The sequence below is a fragment of the Taeniopygia guttata genome, chromosome 3, assembly GCF_048771995.1.
Source record: "Taeniopygia guttata chromosome 3, bTaeGut7.mat, whole genome shotgun sequence".
NCBI classification, from domain to species: Eukaryota; Metazoa; Chordata; class Aves; order Passeriformes; family Estrildidae; genus Taeniopygia; species Taeniopygia guttata.
The window spans coordinates 30,706,776-30,724,160 of NC_133027.1; the positions used below are offsets into that span (position 1 = coordinate 30,706,776).

General features: G+C 36.0%; 1 protein-coding gene across 7 annotated transcripts in view; it reads left to right on the forward strand.

Annotated features, from left to right (window-relative positions):
- FAM135A (family with sequence similarity 135 member A) overlaps window positions 1-17,385 on the forward strand; it is a 79,639-nt gene that overhangs the window by 32,918 nt on the left and 29,336 nt on the right. For 6 of the 7 annotated variants that reach the window (XR_012054930.1, XM_072926520.1, XM_072926523.1 and 3 more), the window contains exons 4-10: window positions 5,716-5,795; window positions 9,938-10,080; window positions 10,197-10,267; window positions 10,582-10,755; window positions 12,935-13,061; window positions 13,423-13,576; window positions 16,336-16,413. Coding sequence is in view for 6 of the 7 variants with exons in the window: in XM_072926520.1 (XP_072782621.1) it covers window positions 5,716-5,795; window positions 9,938-10,080; window positions 10,197-10,267; window positions 10,582-10,755; window positions 12,935-13,061; window positions 13,423-13,576; window positions 16,336-16,413 (827 nt within the window). In the remaining variant the exon portion in view is untranslated. The remainder of the gene's footprint in view (window positions 1-5,715; window positions 5,796-9,937; window positions 10,081-10,196; window positions 10,268-10,581; window positions 10,756-12,934; window positions 13,062-13,422; window positions 13,577-16,335; window positions 16,414-17,385) is intronic. The other variant, XM_072926524.1, reaches the window with a different exon arrangement.

Consider the following 17,385-nt stretch of genomic DNA (forward strand, 5'->3'; position numbering starts at 1 on the left):
GGTTTTAAGTAGTACACTAGAGCAACAGAGCTTGTATTCATTCTAGACCTCATGTCTGTGGCCAAGATAAGTAAAATAAATGCTGTAAGCATTCAGAGAAGGAGAGGTTGGCAAATTTTCAGAGGTGGTGTTTTAGGTCATTTTTTTTTCCCCTAAGTCAATGACATTTGAAATTTAATAGGAAGTAAAAGATGCTGCCTTTCAGAGAAGCAAGTAAATCAGCTGTTGAGAGGGATTTTGCCTGTGTAGACTTAGGAAAATCAGGAGCTGAAATATACTCTATTCATAGTCTGCAACTTGTTTTGTGTACCAGTTCTGGACCGTATGTGCTTTTTACTGTGTTGTCTTTCAATCATCAAGTTGGAAATGCTGAACCCTGTTTTTTAGGTTTCCTTTAACTTCTGGGATCATAGACTGATTCAGGCTGAAAGGGATAGTAGCATATCAGAAAAATCATATTGCTTGGAGCACTCATTGTCCCCTCAAGTCTTGAAAGGTTCCATGAGGGAAGATTCCATAGCTTATCTGTTCCAATTCTTAAGTATCCTTAAGACTGTTTCAAGTTCCATTTACTCAGCCTCCCTCTGGAACCTGTGCTTCAAATCATATTGTTCTGGTTTGAAAGAAAAACCAGGGAGAGACTCCAAGTCAAAAATACAATTTATTAGGAGAATGGGAAATAAACAAAATACATGCAATAATACAAAAGAAAAAACACTGTCAGAGTCAGAATACAACCTGACACCCCTTTGGCCAGCGTGTTGGTAGCAGTCCAAATTGGAATGGCTGCAGTCCTCCTGGAGCGGCAGATGTGGCTCTGTCTGAGCAGTGACCCTGTAGAAGGGTGTAGTCTTCCTCTGAAGGTCCAGTTTAAAACCCCAGCTGTGCCTCTTGGGAACCAGTGGAAAGCCTGAGTCTGGTGTCCCAAAAGCCCAGATTATATTCAGTTAGGAATGCTTGGCTCCTCCCTCTGGGCAGAGCATCTCACAATGTTATAGTTCTTACCAGTCATGCAGTGACATTCAATAGCCCATTATCAGCAGATGTCTCCCCGGAGGGGGAATTGGTTGTGAAAGAGATAAGGAAAACTGCCCCTTTAACAGAAGACAACTGCTACACAGATGGCAAATGGAATACATCTTGCCTTTCAATCTGGGACACATATCAACACCATGAACATCAAGCTGTAGCAAGCCACTTGTTGTCTTGAAAAAATGGTTCTAAAGACTCATTCAAATCTGTTCTTGGTGTAGTCAGGCCTTCATCCAGCTGTGTTCCCTGCACTGCCTGTACTTCAGTGACTCCTGTTAAGACTCACCTTCCTTAGCTGCCATTGTAGCCCAGCCTTTTAAAGTGACAAACATTAGCTGTACCATTGAAGATTACCCAATTGTGTCTTGCTGAATTATCAGGTTCTGAGTCTTAACATCATGGCATAATCTGTCAGGGCGATTTAATAGTTAATGCATATCAGGCTCTTGCTGATGATTATTTTTTTGGTGCATTTTCTATCATACTGTAAATTAAAGTTCTTGGTGGTATTTGTTTTATTCTCTGGTGAAATACGCAGGAATCCTGCTTGAGCTAATGGCACAAATGTTAGTCTGAAGGATATTGCTGTTTTTTACAGGTGATTCTTACAGTATACCACCTTTCTGAATACCATTAATTCTTTTATTCAAAACAGAGTCGCTTTAAAGTGTCTTTTCCAAAATACTTCTGACTTTTTCTGAAAAAATCAATGATGATGTGGCAGTTTCAGTTAATAATCCAAAAATGGCAATTTTTTTCATGCGATGCAGTCAAAACAGAGATTAAGGGACAGATTGTAACTTTTTTTTTTCAAATCCTTTAAAAATCTTCACGTAAAAAACACAGCTAGTCTATGCTTTAAGAACCCTAGCACTTTTCAGGAATCTTAATGCTGACTGCAAAGCTTGACCTATTTTCTTTTTCTAGTATTTCTGCTCTGGAAAACAGTTTTACATAAAGCTTTATATGAACCTGACGCCCATGTCTCTGTTATCATTAGAGCATTTGTCTAGCTTGCTCTCAGAGTCAGGACTTGAAAAGGAAACAGACTGGTGCAGGATCAGTTTGATAATTCCCCTGTCATCTTCCTGGGCCTTCGAGATGCACATTAAAGAAAATGTGCTGTGAGGCATGTGAGGTTTCACTGGCTTTGCTTTAGCACGGGCCATGCTCTCGGATGTTTGTACTGGGTTCTCCCTTCCAGTGGGCTTCAGGAAAGCAGTGTGGGATAGACACACTGATGGACCCCAGCTGTTATGTCTGAAAAGTTCTTGTGGGAAGCCTACAACTGTGTGATTAAGTCTGGCACATTCCACCGTTTGGAAGAAGCTGGACTGGGGTTTGAAAGCATTGCTAGACTGGAGTTTATCGATTTGGGCACATTTGCTGCACCATCGGTTGTGTGATCTGTAGCATTGTTATCATATGGAATTTTCCACTACTCAGGATACCTTCATTCTCTCATTACATTAGAAAGTGTAGAGCTGATACATGAGACAGTGGAGAGCTGATTGTATTCAGATCTTATTTATGGAGTGTTTTAAGGATATTTGGGACAATTGAATGTGATAAGTGAGTAACAAATGCTTGATACTGAACTGTTATGTGTAGGCCCAAGCAGATACCAAAGATCAGGTTTATGGGTCAGTTGTCCCGATGAGAACTAAACAATGTTTATAGTACAGCCAGGAAATAATTGAAAGTGACTTGGTTATGTTTTGGTTTTTAATAGAAATGGAAGCATTGCAACACAAATTGATTAGTGGGTTGAACAAAAGATGGCAACATGAGGAAGGCAGAGCTTGGGGAAAAGAGTTATGGAGCTTGATGCATTTTTTTACATTACTTTTAAAATTTGCTGTCAAATGAGAAATGTATATCATAACCTTAAAAAAGTATTTCCTTATTTGCAAATTGCAAATATAATACCTTTGTGAGTCAAGTATCCTGTTTCAGTATAATAGCTCTTCATTTGCAAATAGATCCTTAATGTATACACATTTAAAGATGAATGACAGTGAATAATTCAGGTAAATACTGTATAGGGGGCTGTTTTCCTTATTTAAATACTTTAGTGCAGTTAAATATTTTTGTCATCTATCTAGGCATAAGATTTTGAATTAGTCTTTACGTATTTGTCCTTTGCTGAACTCCTACAAGCTTTTATTATTCAGAGTAACAGGAGAGTGTTTTGTGTTCTAAACTGCTTAAAGTATAAATCTGCTGAAAATCAAAGCTACCTGTCTCAAACAAGCAAACAAGACACCTGTATCTCCCCATGGAACCAAATAAAAATATTAGGCAGGTAAAGGGTTTACTGAAGAAAAGGGATAGAATGGTCTGCTCTTGATTCATTGCAAGCAAACCATTATAAGAAAGAAAAGATGTCCTAACAGCCTTTTAGTTTCACAAATTACATTTTAAGCATGAACAATTCTATTGATCATTTTCTTTGAGGCACAAACTGTAAACAGTCACTTAGTAGTATCTCTACAGTGAATGAGTCTTACTGGATTAAGTAGTGGGAATATCCCATTGCATGTTTTTTCTGTTCAGTGCTTGGTTTTTATTTTGCCTTGCCTTTCATTTTACCTTGTTACAGTCCTTATTCAGTAATCTATCCACATTTGATAAAGTTGTTAATCCTGAGTCACAATTATGCTCTGCAGAACTGTCACATGCTTCTAAACATCAGCTGAGAATGATGCAGATTTTGGATTTTTTAAATTCTAATAGAATGACAGTTTGGTATGAATAGTTTGGTGGGCTAAAGCCAAGGTGAATTAAAATATGTGGCATATCTCTGAACTTACTGATATGTGATGTTTTAATAGAAAACTGCAAAGTATTTCATGTAAACCATATCAGTAATTTTACATTCTTTTAATACATGAAATAACAAGCAGTATGGTTTACCACAACAGTCATTAGGATCATGTGAAGATGCAGCCAGTAGTGGTAAGGCATCAGGCTCTTAATGAATGTTTGTTGTGGATCCAAAAACGACACTGTGAAGCTGGGGCTGGTGGAAGGTATCTCCTTGCTGAGGCTATTGTACATTATCATGTATCGTGTTTCTTCAGTATAGGTGAAATGAGTCACTAATTGAATGATGAAAGTCTCATCTGACCCAGAAAAAAATTAGTACATCACTGTACTATGCTGCACCCTTCTGGGTTACTGTTGAGGGGGCACTCTTCATCTCAATTCTGTATACTATTGGAGAAGATAACAGTGAAAGCTTAATGTTAATTCATATTTCTTTAACCCAATGCAAAATGAATTAATTTACTCTTTATTAATCACTTAGGGAGTGTATTTGGAATCATGTTCGACCTGTGGGTTTCAAAAAATGAAATCTCTAATTAGTAGCGTGCAGTAGGTTAAATTTTGCTCTACTTTTTAAAAGTAGGAATCGCTTAAATCTCTTGTCTCTAACAATGTTACTGGTTCATTATAAAGCATTCTGTGATATATAAGTTTTTACGAGACTAAAGTTGACTTTTAATTTGGTGAAAGAATTAAATTAAGGGCTTTTTCATTAGCTGATTGTTAGGCTAATACACAGTCACATCAGTCCCAGATGGGGAGCTTCAGTGGAAACGTTAGAAGCCAAAATCAAAAAAGGACAAATACATTGGTTTGGATTTGGATTTTTGGGGATAATGAAAACCACGACTGTGATTGGGTGTACACTGTGAGTGAAATATGAAGGGTAAATGTGCACTCCTAAGGGCATTTAGGACCATGCTTCTGCCAAAAAAACTGGGGTTTTCTTCTGCTTCGTACCTGTGTTTGTCCTGCCTCCCTTTCACTGGTCCTCGTGTTGGTGGAGCTGTGTGGTAGGCCACACCAGCTCACTGAGGAGCTGAAGCTAACTCCTCAAACAAAAATAAATTATCTGAAATGGGATGAGATGGTTAGAATGTGTCATCTAAGGGTATTTGTGGGTGCTTGTGTTACATAGAGGCTTCCATAAAATCTGTCTGTTGACAGTTAAGGATTTCTTAGATGAAAATCAAAGCTGGAAATGGTATGGAGCTGAATAAGAAAAATTGTTTAGACATGGGGTAGAGGCCCCTTAAGACTTGTATTGGGGTTTTTCTCAATTTTAGGCTTGAAGCCTGCAGTTTCTGGCTTTGATAGCATAAAGGAACTGTCATGTTTTGCCTACTCTGACCCTTTATTTGCACTTTTGCATAGCTGGCAGCCACAAACCATTATAGGGAGTGTCTGGTAAGCAGTGTGTTTTCAGAGGATCCTGTAGTGGGGAGTGTTACAAACTACAGTTTCACCTCCTTCAGTGTCAGAACTGATTATAGCAGTCCTGTAGATGTGCTACATGCAGATCCCTCTGAGATGACTGTAATATAGGTGATAATCCTGATTTTTCATTCATACCAGTTTCCCACTGTAGTTTACTGCAGGTCTTCACAAGCATTTGCCCCAACTCTGTGGGGCGAGTGTTGGGACTTTTTTTATTCATGTTTGACTACTATTTTGGTTAGTAATTAAAAAAAAAAAAAAAAACATGAGATAGGGGGCAATTAAGACAGTATTAAGCTTTGTAGACTTCCTTGGTCTGTTCCTCTTTCCCATTATCCATTCTTGCCTTTGTCAATATATCTGTATATGGTAAATGAGATGTACTATAGCACATCTGTTGCAAATCACTGTCTTTAGCTTTTACCAGGTTCGTGCATCTATGAAAATTCCTCCAAGAATTCCACACATATTGGAAGCTAGTTTGCTACATGGAACTGGTAAGTGTAAAAACCTTTCAGTAAATAATTATCTTGCCTTGCTGATTGAGGAATTACACTTTTGTCGTATATTTTTATAACTAATACAGAAATTTTTAAAATTTTGTTACTAACACAATGCCGATATATCTTGTTCTTAACAACGGGACTTAAAAGTTGATTACAGAATTTGTGTTACTGTTTTTCATCTGCTGATTGTCTCTGCTGGTAGGAAAACATGATGATTCCTTTATATGAGTGTCTTCTGGTTTTTTCCACTGATCAGCTCAGTCTTCTCCATGTTTCAGGCTAAGATGATCAAGGGCAGATCTAAGTAGATAACTGAAAGCAATGGAGAATTTCAGATACAGACTCTTACACAGATTGATAAGCCTGTTCTTTTTCTTAAAGGAACACTTTGAAAGGATGCAGTTTTCAGACTTACTCTGTTGTTCTAGCGGTATACTTGAAAATTGATTTAACCTCCTGAACAGAATTCCCTTATCTTTTTCCTTTTTTAAACCTGTCATTCACTTTTGGTTTCTATGTCCAGACAAACTAAACCCAGAGAAACCTGTCAGGGCTCACCTTATTCTGTATAAGCCATATCTCAGCATGGTGTAAAAATGTGAAAAGCAAAAAATTAATTCAGTTTTCAAATGTTATGTGGAATTACAGGAATTTTAAGGAAGAAGCAGCTAATACAGCCTGAAAAAATGTGATAGCATGTAACTGAAACCTGAATTTTTGAGGCTATTTTGAAAGTAGCTCTGAGTACAACAGCAATGTAGATACTGGGTTTTGGTCAAGCTTCCTAAATATTTTTTGGATTTGTGTGAAATAAATTAATAGTTCTGATGAGTCAAGATTACTCCACTTCAAAGGCAAAGTTTAGTTTAGAGAATTCGGGTCTGATAAACATCCTTCAGTAAAACATACTTTGAGAAGTGACACTGAATAATATGATTGGTACTGCTGGAAAAAAGTGGAAAAATTTTTTTCTGTTTCATGGTATATTTTTGAATGGTCTTAGGTTATTTTTTTCAGAAAGCTGCAGTCTTGTTAGTAAATTGTGACGTGTTTCTTGTTACTAGGCATAAAGAGTATAAACGTTAAGATTGCGGTTCGGTGTGAGTTTAAATCAGCAGTTCTGACAAAGAAGAAAAATACCAGGACATGATTTTCCTGACCACTCTGTCTTACCTTCTTTTTATTGCTCTGTGTGTTGTTGACACAAGTGTCTGATTTAATCTAGGAACTCAGCTGGGGAGCTCATTCAGTTGACAAGCAGCCATTTTACAAAAAACCCAAACTCCTTCAAACTCAATAACTGGGGCCCTTTTTAGATCAGTTTCTCAGTTTGGTTTTTCAGGTAGATACTGATGATGTTTGTCCCACAGCAAAGGAGAAGGAAGGGTACAGGCTGGTCAGTGAAAGGGGGTTAGTTTGTCCTTCTTGTGGCCATGGTAGTGCTAGGTCTTGCTGAGAATCTCTGCCTTCCATTTCCATTTAGCCACTTGCTTGGTTTAGCAGAGCTGGATGCTGTAGGCTCACATGCAGCCCTCCTGCTCCAGGAGGAGGAATAGCTGATAGCTATTCCCGAGGCTGCTGTTGTGTGTAGAAAATAGCTGCTATTGGTCTCTGCACAGAGTAGCACAGTGCTGATTCACTGTGTGAAAATGTTGCTTGATGATAACAGAGGACACTGGTCAGGATCCCCACAGCTCCACTCTTGAGGATGGTGTCCTGTATTGATCAGGTGCCTCTTTCTGTACTTTCCTCGCTTTTCAGTCTTTCTCATACTCACCTATTCTAAATCCTATTAGCTTTGTCACGTCATGATTTTCCCACTCCTCTCCAAGTAATTTTGCCTGCTAGCTCTCCCTGGGCTCTGTACAAGTCATCCATAAGTCATCCACAATTTCCTTACTTTGGCTTTGTTTTCCCTTCCCCTACAGACTATTTGTTTGATCTCTCTCCTCCTTTTATTTTCCCAAGTCAAATACACAGTCTTTAAGTTTTTCCTCTTTTTTTCCAGTTCATTTGCATCTCCTTTCACCCCTTTCCCAGCTCTTCATGCAGTCCTTCATTAATTTAAATATAGGGTTTTTTCTGTTTCTGTTTCCCACATCTTTTATTAGTTCATGAGAACTGCTTGGGACACAGCATGAGTGTCATTACAGATATGATAAGGCAACTTACTTGCTTTAGCTCCGGTCTTGTGAAGGTCTTTTATTTTTCTTGTAATTTGAAGAAAAATGTAGTTGTGCTGTAGAAAATGAAAAGAAAAACATATGTATTTTTAGCCTTTATGAGGTTACTTCAGATTTGAGGATGTTCTGAATTCCTCCTTCTCCCAAAAATTCATCACTAGTTTTCAGAGAAAAAAGAGGGAGGAAAAAATATCAGAGTAGGAAGGAATGAGATGTCTGGTTTTATGATGCAAGAGTAAATTACCTTGTAAAATACAAATCAATAAATATATAGCTATAAATATAAATCTAGTAAATTTATATGCAAGAGTAAAAAAGAGTAAATATGTCATTTATATGCAAGAGTAAAAAAAAAATCCCACTTTTTTTCCTCCTCTGTTGTTGAAATGGCCTTTTGTGCAGGTAGAAGCTGAGGAATAGTCCCAGCCAGTCAGAGCAGCATTGATTTAAAAAACAGCAGTTCTGCCTTGATGACCCCACATTTGTGAGACCTGGCTCCCCATGTGGAAGTGGCTCAGCCTGTTCCTGACTCAGCTTTTGCTCTGCAGCTCCTCTGTCTCTTCTGGGGGTGCTGGTTTGTGTTACACTGAGGTCAGCAGAGCTGGGGGCTGTAACTCAGGTTTGGGCACTGCAGAGGAAGTGGAACCTCAGCCATTTATCTCCATTACTTCTTTTGTTTCAGACAGGAGTGGGAGATCCCTTTTGCTGATGCTGTGCAGTTATATCAGATTATGTGCCAAGTGAAACCATACCTGCACTGCCCTTCAGCTGTAACAGATGACACGGATGTAAGCTGAAAGTGGCGTTATTCTTAGGGGAATTACACTGTAATGATTCAGCCTTTGTAAGCACTTTGTTCAGGACACCTAAACTGATGCTATGTATGAAAACACTTCAGCAAAACCCAGTATTTGTACATTTCTGAAGAGAAATTGAATTAAGGTGCTACTAAGAGTGAGAATGTTTGCTAAGCACAGTAATATTCTATCAGAGGCTGCAAAGCTGTAGACTGCAAACAGCAGATTTTATTTTTCCTCTTGTGGATTCTTTTGAAGTAATTTATTAAGAAGAATCAAAATAATTTAAAAAAATATTTTATACCCTCATTTACACAATTTCTAAGACATTTTGTCTTGGAAGATGATGTTATTGAGCCATTTTTTAAGAGGAGTTATAAGTGTCAGTATTTCTGTTACTTCTGTTCTTTTCAAGTTCCAACTTCTTTTAGGTTTTTTTCAGAGGATAGTACCCATTGTGATACTTCCTGTGTGATAATGCTTTGCTATTACAATAAGTATTTCCTCAATGACTGTTTTAAATCATTCCCTTTCTCATTTCTTCTGCAAGTCTTTTAACTCTTTTTTTTCAGCAAAAGATTCCCCAACCATTTATCAGACTTTTCTGAACTCTCTGTGATGAGTAGCCTTTGAAGTGTCATATTGCATGTGCAGTGCCAGGTTCAGGTGATAAGCTAGGAATTTAGTTTGGCCTGAGTAGGATGCAAAGATCTCGAAAGAAAGAACAAACGATCTCTGTTCTTGATTAATTCAGTGGAGTGGTATATGTCATTTAACCTCTTTGCCTCATCTGTAGGTAATTTTGTTTTCAGTGTGGTTAAAAATCTGCAAATTAACATGAATACTAGATGAAACAATACAAAATTCAGGATTTTCATTGCAATTTTTGATGCCTAGAATGTCTTCAATTTGTAACAAATCAAAAATTTTTCAGAATTTGTATTAAAAGCAACTTATATTAAAAATACTGACGGTGTTTCTTTGAAACAAAATGTACCCCTTCAATCTTCATCAGTTGCTGACTGAAAAGAATACCATTTACATTACTGACGTTGTTACAGTTTTAATAGTAATGAAACTGATGGAAATTATAGTTCCATTTATTAGCTGCTCTGAGTTTTCCAGTTATATTAATACTTGTTTCTCTCATCAGGTGCAACAGATCTGGCCTTTCCTGCTTCAGTCCATGACAATATAGTTTGCAGTAAAACATTTCAGATTCTTTACAAAAATGAGGAAGTTTCTGTGAATGATGTGATGATTTTCAAAATAAAAATGCTGTTAGATGAGAGGAAGGTAATCTGCTGTTCAAATTTACTATATTCAGATAATTTAGGCTTTTTAATATACAAATTAGAATTAGTACAAATAATGGACGTGAAAGATTTCATGCTTCTACAATTTTTTTGTAGATCGAGGAGTCACTTAATGAAATGAATTTTCTGCTAACATTAGATTTACACTTCACGGATACAGACTACTCGTAAGTTTAAATATAGAAAATTTTGTTAAAGCAAGAATATATGTTAACTCTTTAATCTGTTTAAATTTGTATTATTTATAGGTGTAGTTTGTTCATATTAGACATAAATGATGGTGAAAAAGAAATCTAATGCTGAAGTCTCTTAAAATTTCCTAACTGGTTTGTCTCATTATATTTTTTTTATCTCTGAGGGAGATGCCATTGTGTTCCAAAGTATGGATTTATGATAAATTGCTGTTTGTGTCAGTTATTAGTAACTTGCACTTTAAATATGATTGTTCTAATTGTATGTTGTTCTGTTGATTTCTTTTTAGACCAGATGACCTGAGCACACTACAGCCAATTAGTAGCCGAACTTTAAAGTTGCACTTTAACCTACACCAGGGCCTTCATCATTATGTCAATGTTATGTTTGATTACTTCCACCTTTCTGTCATATCGGTTATAGTCCATGCTTCTTTGGTTGCTCTGCATCAGCCATTGATAAGGTAATTTCTCACTAATAAAATGCAAATAAATTCTTGAATGTCCACATGGAAATGTTAAAAAACCAGAATAATTAGGAAGGAGTTAGGTCTATAGACAGTATTGTTTTCCATAATTGTAATTTTCTGTAATTTTATATAATTATTATAATTTCTGTAATTCCAAATTATTTTGGAATTCAGGGCCCTGAGGGATGAGAAACTTCTTGTTTTTAAAATTATCTGAAACAAATGTGAGGGTTTTTAAATTAGAAATAAGAGTGTGTAGTATAGAAGAGAGAAAATGCCTAAGACCAGAGAAGTGGAGGAATGTATAAATATCTACATTTATATGTGTATATTTATATGTATAAATATTTATGGGTTTTTTTTTAATCAGGAAGATCTGCTGCACACTGTACATAGTGACTGAAATAGCTGCTGTTAATAAAAATAGGGTGCCTTCTGTTAACTATTTGCACAGTTTTTGGTTACTACTGGAATGACAGATGTCTGGAAATGATACATTTACCATTTTATTCAGTAAACAGAACTGGAGAATTAATTTTTCTCTTAAAAAGATTGTGGCTGATTTTTGCTGGAACCTTTTTATTTCATCTAGTTGTATCAACCATCGCAATCTCTGTTTACTTTGTATTTCTCTCTGTGTGAAAAAAGGGCTGTACAGTCAATTACACATATGAAATATTCTTTGCACAGCTTTTTTTTTAGTGTATCTATCTTTTCCTTCTTTCATGGTCTTCAAATACTCCATGTTACTGCCCTCAAGTTTCCTCATATTCAAGTCCAGTCTGTGCCATAAATGCCCAGACCTTTAACTTCAGGTACTCCCACTCCTTGTGCCTGTCTTCACATCATGGAAAGCACTATCTCTGTGCATGTTAGACAGCTGTTCTGTGCTGTAGGGCTGTGCTGGTTTGGAGGATTCAGCTGGCTTTCATGGGGTTTTTTGTCCTTTTTTCCCCCCATGCAAGTTGGTTTGAATTACTTTGGTGATGTGTTTTAGGCCTGGTTATATAGTAAATGATCTAACATGTCTGAAGAGATGGCACAGCCTTACTTGGGAGAGAAATAAATACTGAGAAGGTGGGAATTGTTGTTGAAGACCTAATCTCATAAATGCACTTAAATGCATTTTTAATGCACTTAAAGTAGCATCATGTATGTAAAATGTACATGATCACATTGTCCCACAAATGAGATTCAGGCATTTAACCTGTATTGATCATTTGCTGTCAGAAAATGAAAACCAGGTTTTGATACTAATTTTTAGTCAGAAACATATTTGCTCCTACTGACCTTTTTAAAAAGTTGCAGTAAATCTGAGGGGTTTTCTATGCACTTTTGCTCCGTTCCTGGCTTTTCAAGTGATGCCACAATAATACTATTTAATTTTAAACCTCAGCTTGATACAGTTTGTGTAAGGGGATGCTGAAACAAAACAGCAACTTCTATGATGCTTTTGTTATCTTGAGAGTAGGGTGTTGCTGTGTCCACAAAATTATTATAAGCATACAAGTTGTCCTTTATGATGAGGAGAGGAAGAAACTTTAAAATCTACAGTGTTTTATTTCAGCTGAGCTCCCCCATGTAGCAAATACTTGATGGTTGCTGTATCCATATCTGGCTCACTTTTCTGGAACACTTCTTTTCGAAAAACATGAGAATTGCACATGTCACTCCTGTTTGTCCTTTAGGCTTTCATGGGTGACAGTTTGGTCTTCTGTTTGGATCATGCTCACGTTATTGCCACTTCTTCCTTTCTTAGGGGTGGTCACTTTTTGAGTGTTTTCTTCTTCTGAATAGCATTCAGATTCACCTTCTGTTGTGAACAACCAGTGTTAACACTTCCCTTGAAAGAGTAGATAATTCTACTTGGGTACAGCCCTGGACTCCTGTATAATCTACACTTTTCTTTAACCTGTAATTGCTTATTTCTGCGTGTTATCCAATAGTCTTCACTTTCTGCATTCATTCATTCGTTCTTCATTCATCTTGTTTTTATCACAAGGCTACTGTTCCTCACAGCAAAATCCACAGAAAATAAATGCTTCATACCTGTTATAGTTCAAAATTTATCTTTCTGGCTTAAATTTTCAGGAATATTGTGTAAGTGAAATTTGTATTGGAAGTAATGAGGAACAGTATGTTCAGACTATCAGTTCATTTGTACTCTTTGCAGTTTTCCTCGCCCAGTGAAGAATACGTGGTTGAACAGGAATGCACCAGCACAAAACAGGGACTCTGTGATTCCTTCTCTTGAAAGTGTGGTCTTTGGCAATAACTACACAAAACAATTATCAGCAGACGTAAGATTATATATCAGTTTAAAATTTTGTGTTCTGTTGGGAGGTGTGAATTTTATCTTTTCTGCATGAATATGATTTGATAAAGAATGAACTTTGTTACAGTTATTTTTGGGTGGCATGTGAAAAGGGAAATGAGAAAACTTGTTCCAAAAGACTATGTTACCTGCTTCAGCAATGTAGTTATGGGAATCTTACAGTATTAAGTGTTTGACCTCCTTTTTTAATGTCTTACAATTCATTGAAAATCACAAAAATGTGGATCAAGTTTGTGAAAAGAGGCAATGGCTTATCTTTTTAATCATTCTGTTAACACTTCATTTATTACACAAAATTAATATGCACCTTTTCTTTTTTATTCTAGGGTTGCAGTTTTGTTGTTTCAGAGTCTTTCCTCAGCCATGCTTATAATTTCCACTATACACTTTGTGCCACTTTGCTGCTTGCTTTCAAAGGGTTACATAGATATTTTATTACAATAACCAAGGATCTCCCCTCTTCTCACCGAATTGAACTAGGTATGTTCAATTTCATAAAACATACCACTTCCTTAAGACCTCTTCTAGATTAAACTGTCATTGATGGCATATCTCTTATATCTAAAATGGTTTTTTGCTTAAACTGATCTGAAATTTAATAACTAAAGGAAAACGAAGGCACAAGTGCTATCTCATCTCTAATAAAATAAGGAGATAACAGTCTTAATCTATGGAAATATATTTTTTCTTCTTGGTCTTGATTTGTTCTTATTTCAAATTACTGTGTTTAGTGGTGAGAAATTTAGAGAAGCTCCTAATCCAGATAGCACTACACTACACTACACTTCTTGGTTATAAGGAAACATTGCATATTTGTACAAAAACCTACATTCTGTAAGCTTTGAGAAGAATATGTCACTGAAAACTTACATTAAAAAAGACCTACAAGAAAAAATTTCTGCTGGCTTAGTTTGTAGTGTAACTTTTTAAACAGACTTAGTCGCTATAAAGACATCTAGCTATAACCACGTGTGATAAAAGTAACTGCAAATGTATTACATGTAATATATGGAAGTGTACATGTACATTCCTTTTCTGTAGAATGAAGATCTGTTAGAGAGCCTAACCTTAATTTGTGAACTAGAGGAGCAATGAAAGTAAGAAAGGAAAATATATTGGCATTGTAAACAATGATTCAGACTTTTTCTTCAGCAACCATATACTTTTTTAGTCATGCTCTACTAAAGAAAGAAAATGATCATTTGGCATCATTTATATGGATTATAGACAATACTTACTGATTTTTGTATTGTTTATTCTTACCAGTGTCAAAACTAAGCACAGTGAAACAGTAAGGTTGGTAATTGAGATATGAAAGATATTTTTAAAATGTGATGTGGTCAGTTAGTGATTCAAACAAAGAATGTTTCACTTCTTTATTAAATTCAGGGAGCGTGTTACAAATCTGTCCGTAGAAAAATACTAGAAACTGAGGTGGTTTTTTATAGAAGCAAAAATACTGCTACAGTTACTGCTACATTTTTTCTGTCAGTTGTCTTAATTTTGATATGGAGGGAAACACCTTATTAAAGGCATGACTCAACTCCTAGTCTTCTTTGTAAGGTCAAAATACACTTTTCCCCAAATCATAGAATAAGAGGGTCATTTAGGTTGGAAGAGACTTCTAAAGATCCTGAAGTCCAACAATTAAGCCAGCAACACCATGTTCACCACTAAACCATGTTTCCGAAGTGTTACATCCATGTGCCTTTAGAATGCTTCCAGGGATGGTGACTCCACCACTTCCCTGGGCGGGCTGTTCCAATGCCTGACCACCTTTTCAGTGAAGAAATTTTTCCTAATATCCAATATAAGCCCCATCTAGTACAACTTGAGACCATTTTCTCTTACCTGGGAGAAGAGGCTGATCCCCACCTGGCTACACCTCCTTTCAGGCAGTTGTAGAGGATCAGTAAAATCCCCCCTAAGCCTCCTCCTTTTCTCCAGGTCAAAGAATCCCAGCTTCCCTTGCTGCTCCTCACAGGACTTGTGCTCCAGACCCTTCACCAGCCTTGTTGCCCTTCTCTAGATCTGCTTTATCAGCTCAATATATTGAGTTTGATGGCACTATTGTTGTTCTAAGGATAGGCTTAGATTAAATCTTGATATTTAAATGTTTCAGATATGATCTTCAGTACCCCTAAAACATTCCCTCAAAATATTTATATGTTAGAGAAAAAAGCAGACACTGAGATGCACACTGGCAATGTAATATTGGGTTGTATCTTTCATCCACATTGAAGTCACCAAAACCACTCACAAGCTTCAGTGGAGCTTGAATCAGACCTTTTCTCATCTATATGGGTAACTTAGCTTACCTTTAGGATTGTAATTTTGAACAGAAATGGTCACAATAAATATCTGAAGATAAAATTACAACTTAGATTTAACATTCATTGTACATAGTCTACTGACAGTTTGTTTCTTGTGGGTTTAATTTTTTATTTTTATTTTTTAAGTCTGCTAGAATTACATGTTTTTTCATATTTATAAATATATTTTTCATTTATTTTGGTTATTTTGTTTATACATTGATTGGGACAATTGATATAATAAAAAGTACTAATAATGTAAGCTTTAATTATTACTCACATTTTGCTTATGGAAAATAATACCTACCATTAACACTAATGTTTCCAAAATCCATCAGCAGTTAACAAAAAAAAAAGCTAGTTGCTGCTAAGTTTCTGAAAAGAAATTGAGGCTCACTGGACTTCACAAAGTACATAATTGTAATTTGCACCTTTTTTTAATTTTTAAAGTAAATTAGCTTTTTTATAGTGGATATTTTATCTGTGAAGTTTAAATGGGCATTGCAGAAGAGAATATCCAGTCCTGTTTAAACTTCAGAATCATCACTTTTTTAGGATAAAATTATCCTCTCTGTAATTTTGTTTCTTCTGTTTGCTTTGCTATTTCTCTGTCATAAAATTTTAACACAAGGCACTGATTTTGCAGAAGCATGTGAAGACAGCTGTTGGATTCTGTAACTGTAATTGAGCATTTAAATATTACTGGTTTCAGGAAATAAAAAATGTATCTACACTATCTTAATGTGTATCGCAAGTGATACTTAATCTAGAAACTACACTAAAATGATATGTTTCCATGTACTGATCTAACTGCACTAATTGCTAGGCTAGCAATAAGCTCTTTTACTAACTTTAAGGCAACTAATAAATCACAGGTGAAAAAAGGAGTGTAGTAACTAGTCATGTGTGTACAATCCCTGTAACTAGCCAAGGCCAGCATGCAGGTCCTTTATGAACGCCTTCTCAGAAGAAAATATCCACGAACCCAGAGATTCGCCTACCTAGGTATGTTTCCAAAGCAGGTGATATAATCCCTCAGATCTTTATTGATATTGTACAATATTATAGTCTTATTAATGATATAAAATGTTACTCCTTTTGTAGAAAGAAACAATTTCAATATTCAGCCATAGCAAACATAAGTTGAACTCTGAAGTCTGCAGAATTGAGCTACTAAATTTTAGGCTGAGTGTAGGTGATAAAATGAGACATCATTGCTGCTTTTTGGTTTAGCGTTGTTCTACTTTACTAAACAAAAATGAGTGAAAGTTCAGTCAGTCATCAATATTTAAAAAATAGCTTAAAATTATAGCTTCATTTAATGCAACACAGACTCATGATTTTTAGCTAATAAAGATAATTAATACCTTTTCTTTTTAAGAAATCTTTCAGATTTCTTCTGGTATCTGAAGACTTAATTCTTCCAAACACTACACAAGGCAGTATCAGTTATCTTAATTTTGATATGGAGGGTGCATTTGAATATAACTACGTAGGCAAGTCCTCCCTCTGAAGAGTCAGTGTGGGCTTGATGCTGGACAAAAACATTACAGAGCTGCTTAAGCACAAGGAAGTTTCTGTTGTGAAAAGGATAGGATAGCACGTCATCATTTTAATCAACTATAAGTGTGTTTTGCTTTTAATATAAAAAGGAAACCAAACTGGTTTTTAGCAGAGCCAGCAAATTTGCATCAGATGTTTGCTGGGTTAACATTACTGCTATTGAATGTAAGTGCTTAATTTCCTTTTGTGTTGTGTTAGCTCTAGTCTGTCTTCTCTTTTTTAATATAGCATTGGGACATTAATATAGTTTGGGGTTTTCCATAAAGATTTTAGATTTCAGAGTTTTAAATCTTGTTCAACAAACCCATTCTCAATTGAAGTGTGACAAATAAATAATCAGTATGATGTCATAAGTAAACCACTTAATTTTTTCACTAATGACAAGATCTGTGTGGTCATACCAAAATTAGTATT